Genomic DNA, 15,677 nt, shown 5'->3' on the forward strand with positions numbered 1-15,677 from the left:
TTGTCCATGCAATAATTAAATGAGTCTAACAATAGACTATAAATGAATATTTTTATACACTAATTAAACAAGTCTAGTATACATTAGATAAGTGTGTCTATACACAGATTAGACGAGTTTATTAACACATATTAAATGAATTTGTCCGCTTACTAATTATATGAGTCTTGAAATAACCATACATGTTATACGATTATACTCATATACTGATTAAACAAGCCTAGCAATGCATATTAGACGAATTTATTAATGTATTGAATAGAAAATCTAACAATATACATTAGACGAGCCTTTTCATACATTGATTACACAAATATAGCATAAAAATTACATAAGTCTAACAATACAGAAATGAGATTGTCCATATACTAATTAGATAAGTATAACAAAAAGTATTACAAAAATCATTTCATATGTTGATTAAAGGTCTATAACAAAAATGATTAGATAAGTCTAGGAATACATTGATTAGATGAGTAAAATAAAAAACATTATACGAGTTTATCAATGTATTTAATATTCGAGTCTAACAATACATTATACATAAATCATTCATATATTGATTACACAACTATAGTAATATACATTAGACAAGTCTTTTTACACACAAATTAGATTTTTAATGCAGATAAATCATTCTATTAATACACATTGGACAAGTCTTTTAATGCAATAATTAAATGAATATTGCAATACATATTAAACAAGTTTTTTCATACACTGATTAGATGAGTATAACAAAAGACATTAGATGTCTATCCATGCATCGATTAGTATAGAAAAATACATTAGAGGAGTCATTCCATACATTGAATGAGTCTAAGAATACACATTGGACGAGTATGTCCATACACTAATCAAACGAGTCTAACAACACACATTAAACGAGTTTGTCTATATACTGATTATATGAGTCTAACTATATACATTAGACGAGTCTATTAATACACATTAGATGAATTTATCAATTATTTGATTAAATCGGTCTTACAATATATATTATGTTGGTCCGTTTATATCCGATTAAATAAGTAAAACAATACCCGTTAAACGAGTTTATCCATATACTAATTAGACGAATCTAATAACACATACTAAATGAGTTTGTCAATGCACTAATTAGACAAGTCTAGCAATATAAATTAGTTGTGTTTATTCATACACTGATTTGTATTTTTAGTGAGTTTACCTTACATGTTTTTACACACCCCTTATATTTTTAGACAATCTACTCTATAATTTACAAATGTTTATCCTATGATTTTTACAATGTCTACTATTCATATTTTTACAAATATATTGATATTTTAAACTTATAAATCATTTTTCAAGTTGATTTTACTTAAAACTTAATTATAAACTTAAAAATATTTATTATTATTTTCTTAGCATTTAATCTCTTATAATAAACACATAAATAAACTCGAACCCATGGGTAGGTCTAAATTTAAAACTATTTTCCTCTTGATGCACAAATCACTAGTGCAAAATACACTTTTTATAGCTACTTTTTTTACTTGTTTAAATTCACCAGCTATAAAAAATGATGCAATGGTATTATCGTAAATAAGGTAAGTTCTTTTACACCGGTTATACTTATATTAGGTATAAAAAGTAAAAAAAAATGTTTTGAAACCGCTTCAACTTATAACCGGTACAGAAATAATTTAAAGAAATTTTTCTATACCTAATAAAAGCTAAAACCGGTACAGGAATAACTTTAAAAAAAAACTTCTATACCTGATAAATGATAAAATCGGTATAGAAGTTTGGAAAAATAATTACAGTTCGACGGTTAGACAGAAAACGAAATTCTTTCCTCTTCCCACTCTGCCTCCTCCGCCGTGAATCTCATTCCTTCCGCTCCAACCGCCACCAATTCCCATTCTCATTCTCTAATAGTCACCAAGTCACCAATGAAGCGCTCAATGTTATGATTTCTAGGGCTCCGACTTCTGGAAAAGTACGGTTTGATCGTCCCCCATTCTACTCACTTCGTTTTCTTCTTCTCCCTCAACGAAGAACCTTTTTCTCTTTTGGCTTCTCATAATTTGTTGACGAAGCATTGGTGTTTGTTGACAAAGTGTTTGTGTTCGGCCTTCTCTTTCAGTTTTCTCGTTCTGCCTTCTCATTTGGCCTTCTCGTTGGTGTGGTTCGGTGCATTGAGGTCACAAAGTTCGTTGTTGTGGTTGCTTAAGGTGACGCGTTCAACAGTCCCTTCATTTGGTAAGTAATCCTTCTCTTCCTTCATTCCTTAGTAATCCCTAAAATCGTAAACCACAGGAACCCTAAAATCGAATTTTACGACACGGTCGGGTTGACGCGGAATCGTTACCGACTTGGTGCTGGCAGGAACCACAACATCCTCAACACTAAACTCGATTTATCTGAAATTCATACCTAGGATTCTTGTCTCTGGCAAATGATTTTCTGTTTATGAGCTAAAGCCTGTGTCACTAAATAATAATAAAAGTTAATGCTTCTATATGGAAGAACCTAAACTCCTACAGTGAAAGATTGGAGCCATGGAGAAGCCAAACTCTGTAGGCCTAGCTGCTCCTCCTCAACCCAATACCTAGGCTCGGGCTGTTTTGTCCAACTGTACTGCACATTTGGCAAGTTTCTTCGGTTTCCTTCTAGCCAAAAATCTAAGGTGCATGTGCTTGAAACTCCCGTCAATGTACTAAAATTTTTGCTTTATAGTACACGGTTACTTCACTTACCTTAATCCAATGTTTTTGTCTGTTATTATATTGGTTTCGTTCTCTTATAAACACTCACCTTAATATTGGTATTATGCATAACAGGCCTTAATCTTGATATCAAGTCATACTCCAAATGCTTGGTCTTATTTTTAATCGAAGACCCCTCCTCCTTTAGAACCTGTAACGTGAACTTCCTTTCCCTTCCATTACTTGTAATAAGCACACACCTCTGACTAGTTTGGTTAAATCTTTCAACAAGTGTTTAAAGTGTGAAGAAAATAAAAATTAAAGAGAGAGGTTAATTAAATTTGTGCCTGGATTTAAAATTAACTCAAACACCTCAACTCATACAAAGTTGAGGCTTATACATTAGTTTTAGTTTGTGAGGGAAGTTTAATGAACATATATGAGGGAAGCTTACTTCGAAGTGGTTCTTAATTAAATACAGACAGGCTCTTACCAAAGCATCCATCTTGCAATTATATATTTGATTGTCAACTGCCTCTAGACTTTCACTTGGTTGGATAATACATTAGATTGTTACAAATTGCATAATTTGGTGATTTTAATGGAGGGTTTGGTGAAATTATATTGTAAATTATGTCTTTTTAAATCATTCCAGGATAAAATTTGTTTTTTGCACAGGGCTGTTGATGGTGATTGCAAAGAAGGATGTAGAAAATGTCGTAGAGAAGGGAGGAAGATTTTACAGAGTTATTGAGAAGAACAGGTACTTGAAGTTTTGCTTTAGTACAAGAGCTCATTGTCATTGGTGAAAAACAGGTTGAACTTTTTCTGTTGTGTTTTCCTATCATAACATTTTAAATTCAGGTATTGCTTAGCTTTAAAAGAATTTTGAGGTTAAAAGATTACTTTCATTTATTTCATTCTTAATTGATGTAAACCACAAGGAGAATGAATTACTTTCATTCTTGCAGAAACAATTTTCTGTATTGAAAACAATTGTGTCAATAACAAACATGAGTAAATCCACTACACTAAAAGGCTAAGAGTGATACCTGCAAGTAGGCCTCTAAAGAGATCATCAACACCAGATAGGTACACTGCAATAAGGAGAATCTGAAATCTCTATCAGGTGAAGGAAATTATCACGGATGGGAAAGGAAAAGCCTCAACAATATGTAGTGTGAATAGGGAAATAGCATAGGTGTTCACATAGCAACAGTGGTTCGATATCTAGCAGGATGTTCCTAAGCATCATTCTGTCAAAGTGTATTATTAGGACATATGCTCTTAGGTTGAGATGGAAAAAAATGAAATTAAGATATGAGAATGTAGTAGTTCAAATAATATAGTTGCTGAAAAGAAAAATTCCAACCCACTACGAATGGTTCACAAGACCATTTCAGAGGATGAAGAAGATAAATTCAGGATTAATGCACTAACTAGAAAACAAAAATAGATCTTTTTAGGTTCAACAAATGAAAGAGAAATAACTTCTGTGAAAAAAAAAGAAGCACACAAGACAAAAAAAAACATTAGTTAGCCTTTGGAATTGTAGTCACAAGACAAAGGTACAAAATTGTGAAATTTTGTTTTAAAAATTATCCAATGATACAATTTTAAACATAAAAAAATTGTAACAACTTGATTTGAGTTCATTCAAAAAAGGGGTCTTAAACTGATATAATTTAAATTTTAAAAAATTATAATGCATTATTAAACTAGTACGACTCTAGTTTATATCATAAAATAATACCACACTAAGAAGATTTCAATTAAAATTTAAAAAAATTACAGCATACTAAATGATGTAACTATATACCAGAAATGAGAACTAGTGAAATAAAGATAATTTTGGGAGATTACAGTAATGATAACTAATCATTAAACTAACTTATTACGTGTCAATGTGTGAAGTGCTGTGAGTCTGAGTAAAAAAATCTTTCTATTATTAACTTTAAGCATTACTAAAGGGTCAAGAATAAGAAATACAAAAGATATAAATTATCACATCGGAGACTATTTCAATTTAATCGGTTTAAACTGTATAACTTAAACTTAATGTATTTAACTATATTACATACATAAATATTACACTCTCTCTAGTCCTTAATATAACTTATATTTATGAAGAAATTGATGGTTTTTTTATTAGGCATTTTTTAATATCTATGAAATATTAACTTTTTCTTCTTTATTTACCATTTTAATAATTTTTTAAATATTTACATTAAAATTAACAAATTTTAATAATAAAATTAAAGAAAACTCTTAAAAAATTATTTTTAAATCTAACCCAATTTTATAAAATCATCCAATTTGGATACACTAAAATATCATACCAAAACATATATATTAGGGAAGATTTACGCATATATATTAAGTAAATTGACTAGAATGAATAATGTTTGGGCATGTTTATACAATTTCTTACAATGGTTTATTTTACTTGCAAAAAGGACTCGAGTTACACATTAGCCAATAATGAGAGCTAGAAAAACAGTGATGGGGAAATGTTTTGTGTACATTCAAAACTCTGCAACTAGAGAGAGAAATGACAGATGCTATGGATAACATGATGTCAAAAAAGAGAAAATTAAAACTGATATAAAAAAATACTCATATGTCAGAAGATTAAAAATATCTTAATAATAAATTAAAATCTCAATTTGTCAATTGCAAATAAAGACCTAAATCAATAGTTAAACATTCCCATCAATTGGTTATCTTAATTTAAGACAGATTGTCACAAATGTACTTTGTTTTACAAAGGATTAAGACAGATTGTCACAAATGTGACTCTCCTTTTAGATGTAGTTGATTTTTTTTTCATAAATTTCAAATGAAATTTTACTATTTTATTAGATTACCTGTTGTTATTATGACATGGTGATAAAGGAAATTGGTAAAAGTTAATTAGCTTGAACTCTTGTGTGATGGAAAGAGAAAATAACAAGAGAATAGTAATACCACCAGCCACCATACCACCTAGAAAGTTTTAAAGAAAAAATCATTTGGGATAACTCATCCCAATAAAAAAATCTCATTTCTCTTGCTCTTGTTGTAAAAGTCATATTTATACTTTTGACTGTTGTAAAGGTGGTTGCTTTCACAGATAACAATGGATCGGAGTTGGATAAATTTGATACGTACAACAAATGAATATGAGAGTGGAGTAGAACAATTTCTTGAATTTGCAAAGATGAATGTTCCAGACAATAACGGAAGATTCTATTGTCCGTGTGTTAATTGTTTGAATGAGCGAAAACTACCAACTGAAGTTATTCGAGAGCATGTTCTATGTGATGGATTCCTAAAGAGCTACACAAAGTGGACATGGCATGGTGAATTAATAGACATGCCAAGTGTAAGTGACTCTCAAGTAGAAGTAGAAGAAGTTGATTTAGAGATGGGTGATCGGTTAGAGGACATGATATGTGATGTCGGACATGATTCCTTCCAACGTGCTCATATGTATGACAACTTGTGCAGTGACGCAGAAAAACCTTTATATCCAGAATGCACTAAGTTTACTCGATTGTCAGCTGTGTTAAAATTGTTCAATGTGAAAGCAAGAAATGGGTGGACTGATAAAAGCTTCACAGAGTTGCTTGAGTTGTTGAGTGACATGCTTCCTAAAGGTAACACATTACCAATACGCAATTATGATGCGAAGAAGATATTGTGTCCCATGGGTATGGAGTATAAAAAAATTCATGCATGCCCTAATGATTGTATTTTGTACAAGAGCGAGTTTGCCAAGTTACATCAATGTCCACAATGTGGGGTATCACGATACAAACAAAAAGAGAGTGAGTTTGAATGTGATAGGAAGGGTCCTCCTGCAAAAGTCTTGTGGTATCTTCCTCTTGTTCCACGATTGAAACGCTTGTTCAGTAACTCAAATGATGCAAAACTCATGAGATGGCATGCAGATGGACGTATAAAAGATGGGAATTTGAGGCATCCAGCAGATGCAATGCAGTGGAAGAATTTTGATTCCATGTTCCCTAATTTCTGTAAAGATTCAAGAAACATTAGGTTTGGACTTGCTACAGATGGAATGAATCCATATGGAAACTTGAGCAGTAAACATAGCTCGTGGCCTGTGATGTTAGTGATTTACAATTTACCTCCATGGTTGTGTATGAAACGCAAATATGTGATGTTATCCTTGATGATCTCGGGTCCAAGACAACCAGGAAACGACATTGATGTTTATTTAGCCCCATTAGTTGAAGATTTAAAGATGTTATGGGAGGAAGGTGTTGATATGTTTGATGGATACACTGGTGATTCATTCAAGTTGCATGCCATGGTATTTTGTACTATCAACGACTTTCCAGCTTATGGTAATTTAAGTGGCTATAGCACTAAGGGTCATAAAGCATGCCCTATATGTGAAGAAGGCACATGTCATCGTCAATTACAGCATGGAAGGAAAACAGTATACCTTGGACATCGAAGGTTTCTTAGTACAAACCATCCATATCGTAAATTAAAGAAAGCATTTGATGGGTGTCAAGAAAATGAATTAGCTCCAATGGCTTTAAGTGGATCACAAGTATATGAGCGTGTGAAGGACATTGGTGTTGTTCTTGGAAAGACACAAAAAAAAGGCACTTCAAGCAACATATGGAAGAAAAGGTCAATTTTATTTGATCTCCCATATTGGAGGGTGCTTGATGTCAGGCATTGTTTAGATGTTATGCATGTAGAGAAAAATGTTTGTGATAGTATTATCGGAACGCTCCTCAATATTCAAGGGAAAACGAAAGATGGACTCAATGCTCGCTTGGACCTGGTTGAAATAGGTATAAGAGAACAATTAGCTCCAATATCACATGGTAAGAGGACATACTTGCCTCCAGCATGTCACACATTGTGTAAACAAGAAAAAAGGAGTTTTTGTGAATTTTTACAAGGTGTGAAAGTTCCACTGGGTTACTCTTCTAATTTTAAACGAGTTGTATCCATGAAAGATCATAAATTACTTGGGTTAAAATCTCATGATTGTCATGTATTGATGCAACAACTACTACCAGTGGCTATTCGGGGCATATTGCCTAAGAATGTTAGATACACATTAACAAGATTGTGCTTCTTTTTCAATGCAATATGTAGTAAAGTTATTGACATTGAGAAGTTGGATCAACTAGAAAATGAGGTTGTGGTCATATTGTGTCAGTTGGAGATGTACTTTCCTCCATCATTCTTTGATATTATGGTGCACTTAATTATTCATCTAGTAAGAGAAGTTAGAATTTGTGGTCCAGTATTCTTACGATGGATGTACCCTATTGAGCGATACATGAAGATATTAAAAGGTTATGTAAAGAACCAATATCGTCCTGAAGCATCAATAGTTGAAAGATATATTGCTGAGGAAGCTATTGAGTTTTGTACAGACTACTTATCAGATGTTGAAGCTATAGGGGTACCTAGGTCTCGTTACCATGGAAGAGGTGTTGGTAAGGGTACTAGAAGTTCAAAAGTTGTCACCCTGAATAGAGCTGAAATTCTACGAGCACATATGTATATATTGAATAACACTGAAGAAGTCATCCCCTACTTAAGTGCTCATAAAGATATAGTTAAGAGAAATAATCCACGAATGCCTCAAAAGTGGGTCATTAATGAACACAACAAAACCTTTTTAAAGTGGTTTAAACAACAAGTTCAAGCTGACCATACAACTTCTGATACATTAAATTGGCTATCAAGTGAGCCAAACTTTGATGTCATATGTTGGTGTGGGTATGATATAAATAACTACACATTTCATACACAAAAAGAAGATGAAAAAAGCACCACTCAAAATAGTGGAGTAATGGTTGTGGCCGAGTCAATGCATTTCTCGAGTTCAAAGGACAAAAATCCTGTGATGGCATCCATGTGCTACTTTGGTGTAATTAAAGATATTTGGGTGATAGATTACACAAGTTTTAGAGTACCTATTTTTAAATGTAAGTGGGTTGATGGTAATACTGGCGTAAGGACAGATGATCTAGGTTTTACATTGGTTGACCTAGAAAAGGAAGGTTATACTGAAGAGCCATTTATCATGGCGTCTCAGGCAAAACAAGTGTTTTATGTCACTGATCTCGAAGACAATAGATGGTCAGTGGTGCTCAAAGGTAGAACAATGCATTATACTGATGACAATGATGAAGTCGTTCTTGATATTGGTGAAACTCCATCTTTCTCATCAAATATGCCAACCTTGAATGTCGATAATGAAGTAGACGACGTCCATGCCATACGTGATGATCATCACGAAGGGTTGTGGGAGAACATTGCAACTTGACAATGTATAAACTGAAATTTTAGATCTATTATATATTTTGCTTTGTTATTTTATCTATTAATTATTATTAACACTTAATGATTTATGTAGGGAAATGTCTAGTGACGCACCATCTGGTGACCTCCCACCTTCACAAGGTGCAGATGACATTCATACGCCTACCCGAAAAAAAGGTAGGTCTGGGACAAGGTTGAGAGAGTTGGTAGCCACCCGCAACGCTGATCATAGGCTTCCCATTCGTTTTGATATGCAGACCTGTAAACCCTTGGGAGAAAATAGCACGAAATTCATTAGTTATGTGGCCTTGCTCGGTAGAAGTAAGGCATCCATTCTTTGTGATGATTGGGATCATGTTCCAGAGAATGTGAAGAACCAGATATGGCAGAGCATCTTGGTATGAAATCTTAACTTTGATATAATGTGTCATTAACATGTATAACTCATATTTAACATGTCATTCATTCTTATTGCACAGGTCACATATGACGTCCCAAACACTAATCTATTGAGGACGAAATGGATTTCATATGTCGGGGAAAGATGGAAGAATTTCAAGACTATGCTTACAAGTCATTATATTTATGGTTCCAAAACTGATAAAAGCCCTTGTGAAAAGTATCAATTTCTTGATGAGGAAACATGGCAAGCCTTTAAGTTGAAGCGATTAGATCCTGCCTTTCAGGTAAATTCATTTTATATCATAGTTTAACTATTTATGTTAACATATTTCTAACATAATTAATTATATATACACTAGGCTAAGAGGAGAGCTGCACAAGAGATCGCAAAGAAAAATGTCCACCCTCATATATTGTCTCGTGGGGGTTATGAGAAATTGGAGCAGAAGATGATGAAAGAGGCATCTACCTCTAATCCTATTGGGGCCTCCGATACGAGTGCCATAACTCGTCTTCCACGCCATGTTACATGGAAGAGAGCTCGTCAAAGACCATCTGGGGAGTACACATCTGAGGAAACCGCGAGCATAGCTAAGCGCATTGTAAGTCCATATAATAATATCATATGATCTCCCATATGTGATTAACTTAACTTTAAATATTTGGTTGTAGGATGAGTTGGTCGAGCAAAGCACACAAGGTACATTCACTCCCGAGGGCCGTGAGGACATATTGGCAGTTGCCATTGGTCGTCCAGAGCATTCTGGACGTGTTCGAGGTGTTGGTAAATTTATTGGCATCCGTCAATTCTTCGGTCCTCCAACAAGTCATCATAGTAAAGCCCATGTCAGTGAGGAAGTCCTCAAGGGTATAAGAGAAGAAATTAGACAGGAGATGAGGGAGGAGATCAACGAGATGAAGAAAGAGTACGGTGATATGAGAGCACAGTTGAAGAAGGAGTACTCTAATATGCGGGCACAATTGTTAGCAGATGTGCGAGCAGAATTCGCCTCCTCCTCAAGCCAACCTAGGAATTTCCCTCAACCTTCTCATCTTTGTATAAGCACAAAGGAGAGTTGTGATGTTTCTCCTCAAAACGCTTCTCCCACTATTGATGCAGACTACGAGTTGTTTAGTGATGATGCCCTACAGTGCTTGGTGGCCTTAGGTAATTTATCTTATTATATTGTCTACATGTACTTGTTTGTTGAATCATATTCTTTGATATATTTTACAAATATTATTTGGATAACTTAGGTAAAATGTATACATTGGGGTCAACCATGCACCATGAAACCATTACAACTGATATGATGAGAGTGGTGGTTGTAGACGTACGAGATGCTACAGCTCGAGTCCCTGTGCCCACTGAGGATGTTCAGACAGTGGGACAGGCCCCTGGAAATTTTATCCTTTGGCCCCTTAGATTGTCAAGAGCAATTGTAAAGAAGGTAATTGTTTTAATTAGGCACTTTGTTGTTTTTATTAGTAATATTAATATTTTGTAAGTTTTTAAATATGTATACCAGGTTGAAGCACAAGGACAAGAAGATATGAATGAATCACTGCAACAACAGTCGCAGCCGTCACAACAAATAATTCTAGAACAACTTGGTGTGTTAGCAGTGAAGATCTCCCTTTCTCCTATAGAGTTACAAATGCCTCCTGAAGTCACAAACAGGACATCTTCGCTCTCTTTCTTCATATGTCAGAAGGATATTTTTGAAATTCTCTCTGGCACTGATATGTTATGTATATCAATACTACAACTTTGGTTGTTGTAAGTAAATTTCTATATTTATGAAGTTTAAATATATTCAATATTTCATTCTAACATTATTCATTTTCAATGTTTAAGGTATTTACATCGGTTGACCATTGAAAAGAAGAATGATCACATTTATGGTTTTATTGACCCTGTTGCCATTCAAGGAGTTGGGAATAAAGGTGAAGAGGTCCAAAACTACCTCTTACAAGCTTTTGTAAACGGAAAAAAGCAAGTGTACTTAGCACCTTATTTGCAACAGTAAGTATATAATTTTTATTAATAAAATTTTATTTACGTAAATGTTATTTAACACTATTATTGTTTGAATCTACAGGGGTCACTGGCAATTGTTACTAATTCTTCCTCAACAATTTCTTGTAGTTCTCTTATGTTCATTGCACAAAAAACCTCACACTTTGACAATTAAAAATACACTAATATTGTAAGTTTTTAATAATTTATTTGTAGTGTAGACATATCTGACTTTACTAAGTTCCTTAAGACTCATTTCAATATACATTTAACTTTATAGAGTGGTTGAGGCATATTCAAAGTTGCAGGGAACACATATCGTCTCTAGAAAGAAGTTGCAGTTCATTGCACCAACTGTAAGTAGTTAATCTTTCAAACTATAAATACAATTATAAATTTTATGATACTTTATAAATTTAACTTGTAGTGCTCACGTCAACTGGGAAGCTTTGAGTGCGGATATTATGTCATGAGACACATGCAGAAAATTATATCCGCAAATGTCGTTGACTCATGGAAATTGGTAACGTGAACATTTTATAACTAAGATTTTAAGCCATTAATATTATAACTTTACTCAAACTATTCATTGTGTAGATATTTGATGACACGTCTCCAATGGAACAACAAGTCATAAAGGATGTTCGGGAGCAATGGGCTGCATTTCTTTTAACCATTTGTAAATGATTGGATGCTTCAATATTACATTTTGAGTTTAGGAACTATTATATGTGTAATATGTTAAGTAACCATGTTAGGTAAATATAGCTAGGAACTTTGTTAGGTAAATATTACATTTTGATGTGTTAATGAAAACAATATTGATTATTTTACTTGTTATTGATTATTTAAACTGTATTCTGGGATTGAATCTTATGCAGGTCTGAATATGGATAGTAGTTCATACAAATTAAATATTTTTAAAAAAAACGTCACTTTTTACACCGGTCAAAGCCACATCAGGTATAAAAAGTCTTGTTTTTTTTACACCTATTATAGCACTAGTAGGTATAAAAAGAAATTTTTTTACTTGGTGTAAATATAAAAGTTTTATACCTATTATGAATAAGACAGGTATGGAAAGTAAAACATTCTACACCGATTCAATAATAGGTATAAAAGATCTTAAACTTTCTATACCCCTTGTTTCTATACCTACCAAAAAATAGGTATAAAAAGCCTTTTTTAATAGGTATAAAAAACCATTTTTGTACTAGTGAATAAAATACGTCAATGTAAAACCTATGTGAAACACGACTCTCGTGATTATATTTCAAATTAATTTCAAAAGCTGTCTATACAAAATGTCAAAAGACAAAAAATAAAAACTTAAAAAAAAATTATATCCTATTAAGTTCATATTGCTTTGCATTTGGTTTGGTAGTGATAAAAAAAATAAGAGATGTCCAAAAAAGGGTTAGAATTAATAAAAGGAAAACATACTAGTTTTACGGTTCATCAAACTAAAACTAATTTTCTCTTCTATTTCTTCACATAAACTATTACTTTTTATCTTATAAAACATTGTCGATGTGTTCTTTCTAACCGAAGTCCCTTTACGTCTTCCTAGTGTGGTTTATATAACATTATTAACTGAGTTCTTATATATACAAAAGAGAAATAACACTCACATACTTTTACACTTATTTAACACAGATATAAGGGTAAAATGATTATAAAAATGTAAGGGTAAAATGTTTATAAAAATGTAAAATTTTGTATTTTTTCAAAAAAGAAGAGAAGAAAAAGTAAATAAGAGTAGTGTTAAATGAATGTAAAAATTTTACGTGATCAAAGAATTATTTTTCTATACAAAATAGAGTTAGGAATGTTATGCAGGTATAAAAAAACTAAATTAAAAATATATTAGGTACAGTGGAATCAACAAAATAATATTATTAAATCAAGAGTTGGTGAAACAAAATGTTGAGAAATTCAATCCATAATATTTTATAGAATTAAATATATTTTTTGAATTTTAAATTTTAATATGTTTTTGATATTTAAATTTTAAAAAAAATATTTTTTCTTAATTTAATAATACCTTTTAAAACATTTTAAATTGATATTCAAATTCATATATGTAACAACCCAGAAAATAGAGTATTAGAGTTTATAGGTGTTTTAAAATAATGAGATCGAATATTTTATTTTAAAATAAGCCGATAATATAAATAAAATTTCTTAAACTCGTCTCATTACTTAAAACAAAGTTCATCTCTCTAAAACTCTTTCTCTTTTCTTCCTCTCACTTCTCTCTAAGATTTCTCATCTCTTGATCATTTGTTTGATGATCAGGAAGTTCTTAGGAGATCACAAATGAATTATCTCCACTTCTATCCGAATAAAATTTGTCATTGAATAAGTAAGTTTCGACTTATTTTTCTCTTTTTTTTCTTAGTATGAAATTAGAAGAAGCAAATTGTTGTTGCATGTGTAATCTTGCTTCTTCTACTTGTTCCTGGATAATCTAAGGTCTTAAGAATTCTTTTCGCTTTCAATTTAGTGTTTTGTAGGTGTTTGTAGAATTTCCTTGTGTTTTAAGCAATTGGGACACGTTCTTAGAGCTTGATAGTTTCTTATGAGGTAAGGGGAGCTAATTCTTCTTCCATGTAAATTTTATAATGTATGAATTATTGCGTTTAGGATGTGTAGTTGTTGATATTGGATGTTTATGATTGAAATGCTAATAATGTGAATTGTTGTTATTGAATAAGTGAATTTGATCACATGATGATTGTTAATGCCGAATGATTATGTGTGAAACTCTAATTGTATGAAGGATTGTGTTGTGGAGATGTTTGGTGATGTTGAAATTGGTTAAAGATGGATGAGAATGGAACTAGGTGGTGTAGTAGGTGTTTTTGGCTCAAATATGAGGTTTTGGAGTGTGAGTTTTTGAACTAAGTGTTAAAATGAATTGATTCAGTTCTAGAGAATGTTTAGAGGTAAATTAAGACTTGTTAGAGTGACTAATTAGTTGAAATCCAGTCAAGACAGTGTTAGTAGTATTTTTGTTAATGTTTTGGATTGGTTTTAAGTGCATTTTTGGGGGTTTAAAGTAGTGAGATTTTGAGTTATAGGTTATGAGTCACATTGGTCAGTTTAGAGGTTATTGGTAAGTCATTTATGACTTATTAGAGTCCCTAAGCTACTTAAAAATGAGCTAGAACATGTAGATTTCAATTTTGATCTCTAAGTTGAGATTTTAGTTGTGTGTGAGTGGATACATTGTTGTAAACAGTTGATTACTGGTTTAATATAGGTTACACGTCGTTAGTTTAGGTCTAAAATAGTCCATAATCTAATCTAGGAGTGTTACAAGTTAGTAAAACTGATTAGAAGTGGTAATGGGTGGTCTAAAAGTGCTAATTTGCAGTTTTTACTACTATAGAATTATGTAGTCTAGTTGGGTGAGCAGAATTGGCTAGTTGGGTGAGCTAGCTCACTTAGCTTAGGGAGCTTACTGTTTTGGTTCTAGTTGGGCAAGCAGAATTGGCTAATTTGGCGAGCCAATTCGTTTAGCTTGGGAAGCTTGTTGTTTTGACTCTAACTGGGCGAACAAAATTGGCTACTTTGGCGAATTTTTGGGGGGTTTTTGGCAGAAAGTTGTAGTGGTTGAGCGAGTCAGTTCGCTCAGCTTGGGAAGCTTACTGTTTTGCCTCTAGCTGGGCGAGTGGGTCTGTTTTCTTAAGTATTTTTGAATCCTTTTACCTATGTGTATGGTTTTAAAAGATATATTGGTTTGTTGTATGATCTGTAAAAATGTTTATAAGTTATGTTTGAATGAAATGAGATGTATAACAACCCTAAGGAGGATTCTTAAGAGTTGTTTCAAAGTGTTGATTAGAAGGAATACAGGGAGATCAGTCTTGTGGGTTATCCTATCACTCTAATGGTCTTTCATTCTCAAGTAGAGAAGATTGACGCATGTGATGAGAGTAACATGAGGTCTTAGTTTAGGTGCTTCTAGTATGGCCCACGACACGGTACAGACTAATCTTGTGTGGGTGGTAAAGTGAAACCCATTGACAATGACTTTGCAAAGTAATTGATAGGCTGTCGTTGAAGCTATCAAATTAATACTACTTTTCAAGGCAACTTCAGTATTGCCAAGTATTATTCAAGAAAGTAGATAGGGTTAAAGTAACCCTGAGTCGTCTCCCAACGAATACGGAATTGCCTTTTAATATTTGAATCTTATGAATGCAATGCAATGTTCAAGAATAAAAATGATGTTTGGAGAAGGTTTAAAGAACAAATAAGAAACTTAAAAATGAAAT

The 15,677-nt window shown here is 32.7% G+C and overlaps 1 protein-coding gene across 8 annotated transcripts; it reads left to right on the plus strand.

Moving 5' to 3' along the window:
* Positions 1 to 1,803: 1,803 nt before the first annotated feature.
* On the plus strand, positions 1,804 to 12,222 carry LOC128196086 (uncharacterized). 8 transcript variants are annotated; one of them, XM_052875688.1, is made up of 14 exons: positions 1,804 to 1,963; positions 2,111 to 2,885; positions 3,351 to 3,435; positions 9,067 to 9,370; positions 9,452 to 9,658; positions 9,734 to 9,976; positions 10,047 to 10,542; positions 10,632 to 10,825; positions 10,904 to 11,154; positions 11,233 to 11,400; positions 11,477 to 11,584; positions 11,675 to 11,750; positions 11,822 to 11,917; positions 11,992 to 12,222. In XM_052875688.1, the coding sequence occupies exons 3-14, from the start codon at positions 3,359 to 3,361 to the stop codon at positions 12,079 to 12,081; spliced, it is 2,310 nt and encodes a 769-aa protein (XP_052731648.1). In that variant the 5' UTR covers positions 1,804 to 1,963; positions 2,111 to 2,885; positions 3,351 to 3,358; the 3' UTR covers positions 12,082 to 12,222. The 8 variants fall into 8 exon arrangements, with proteins under 8 accessions (XP_052731648.1, XP_052731646.1, XP_052731649.1 ...); XM_052875686.1 differs by having other exon boundaries at positions 2,111 to 2,653; positions 2,808 to 3,435; XM_052875689.1 differs by having other exon boundaries at positions 2,111 to 2,653.
* The last annotated feature ends 3,455 nt before the right edge of the window (positions 12,223 to 15,677 follow it).

This window comes from Vigna angularis, chromosome 4 (assembly GCF_016808095.1).
Source record: "Vigna angularis cultivar LongXiaoDou No.4 chromosome 4, ASM1680809v1, whole genome shotgun sequence".
Classification (NCBI taxonomy): Eukaryota; Viridiplantae; Streptophyta; class Magnoliopsida; order Fabales; family Fabaceae; genus Vigna; species Vigna angularis.

What these genes read in the sequence shown, in the direction of transcription:
- LOC128196086 (XM_052875685.1), top strand. Translation starts at nt 5,791, where the DNA reads ATGGATCGGAGTTGGATAAATTTGATACGTACAACAAATGAATATGAG.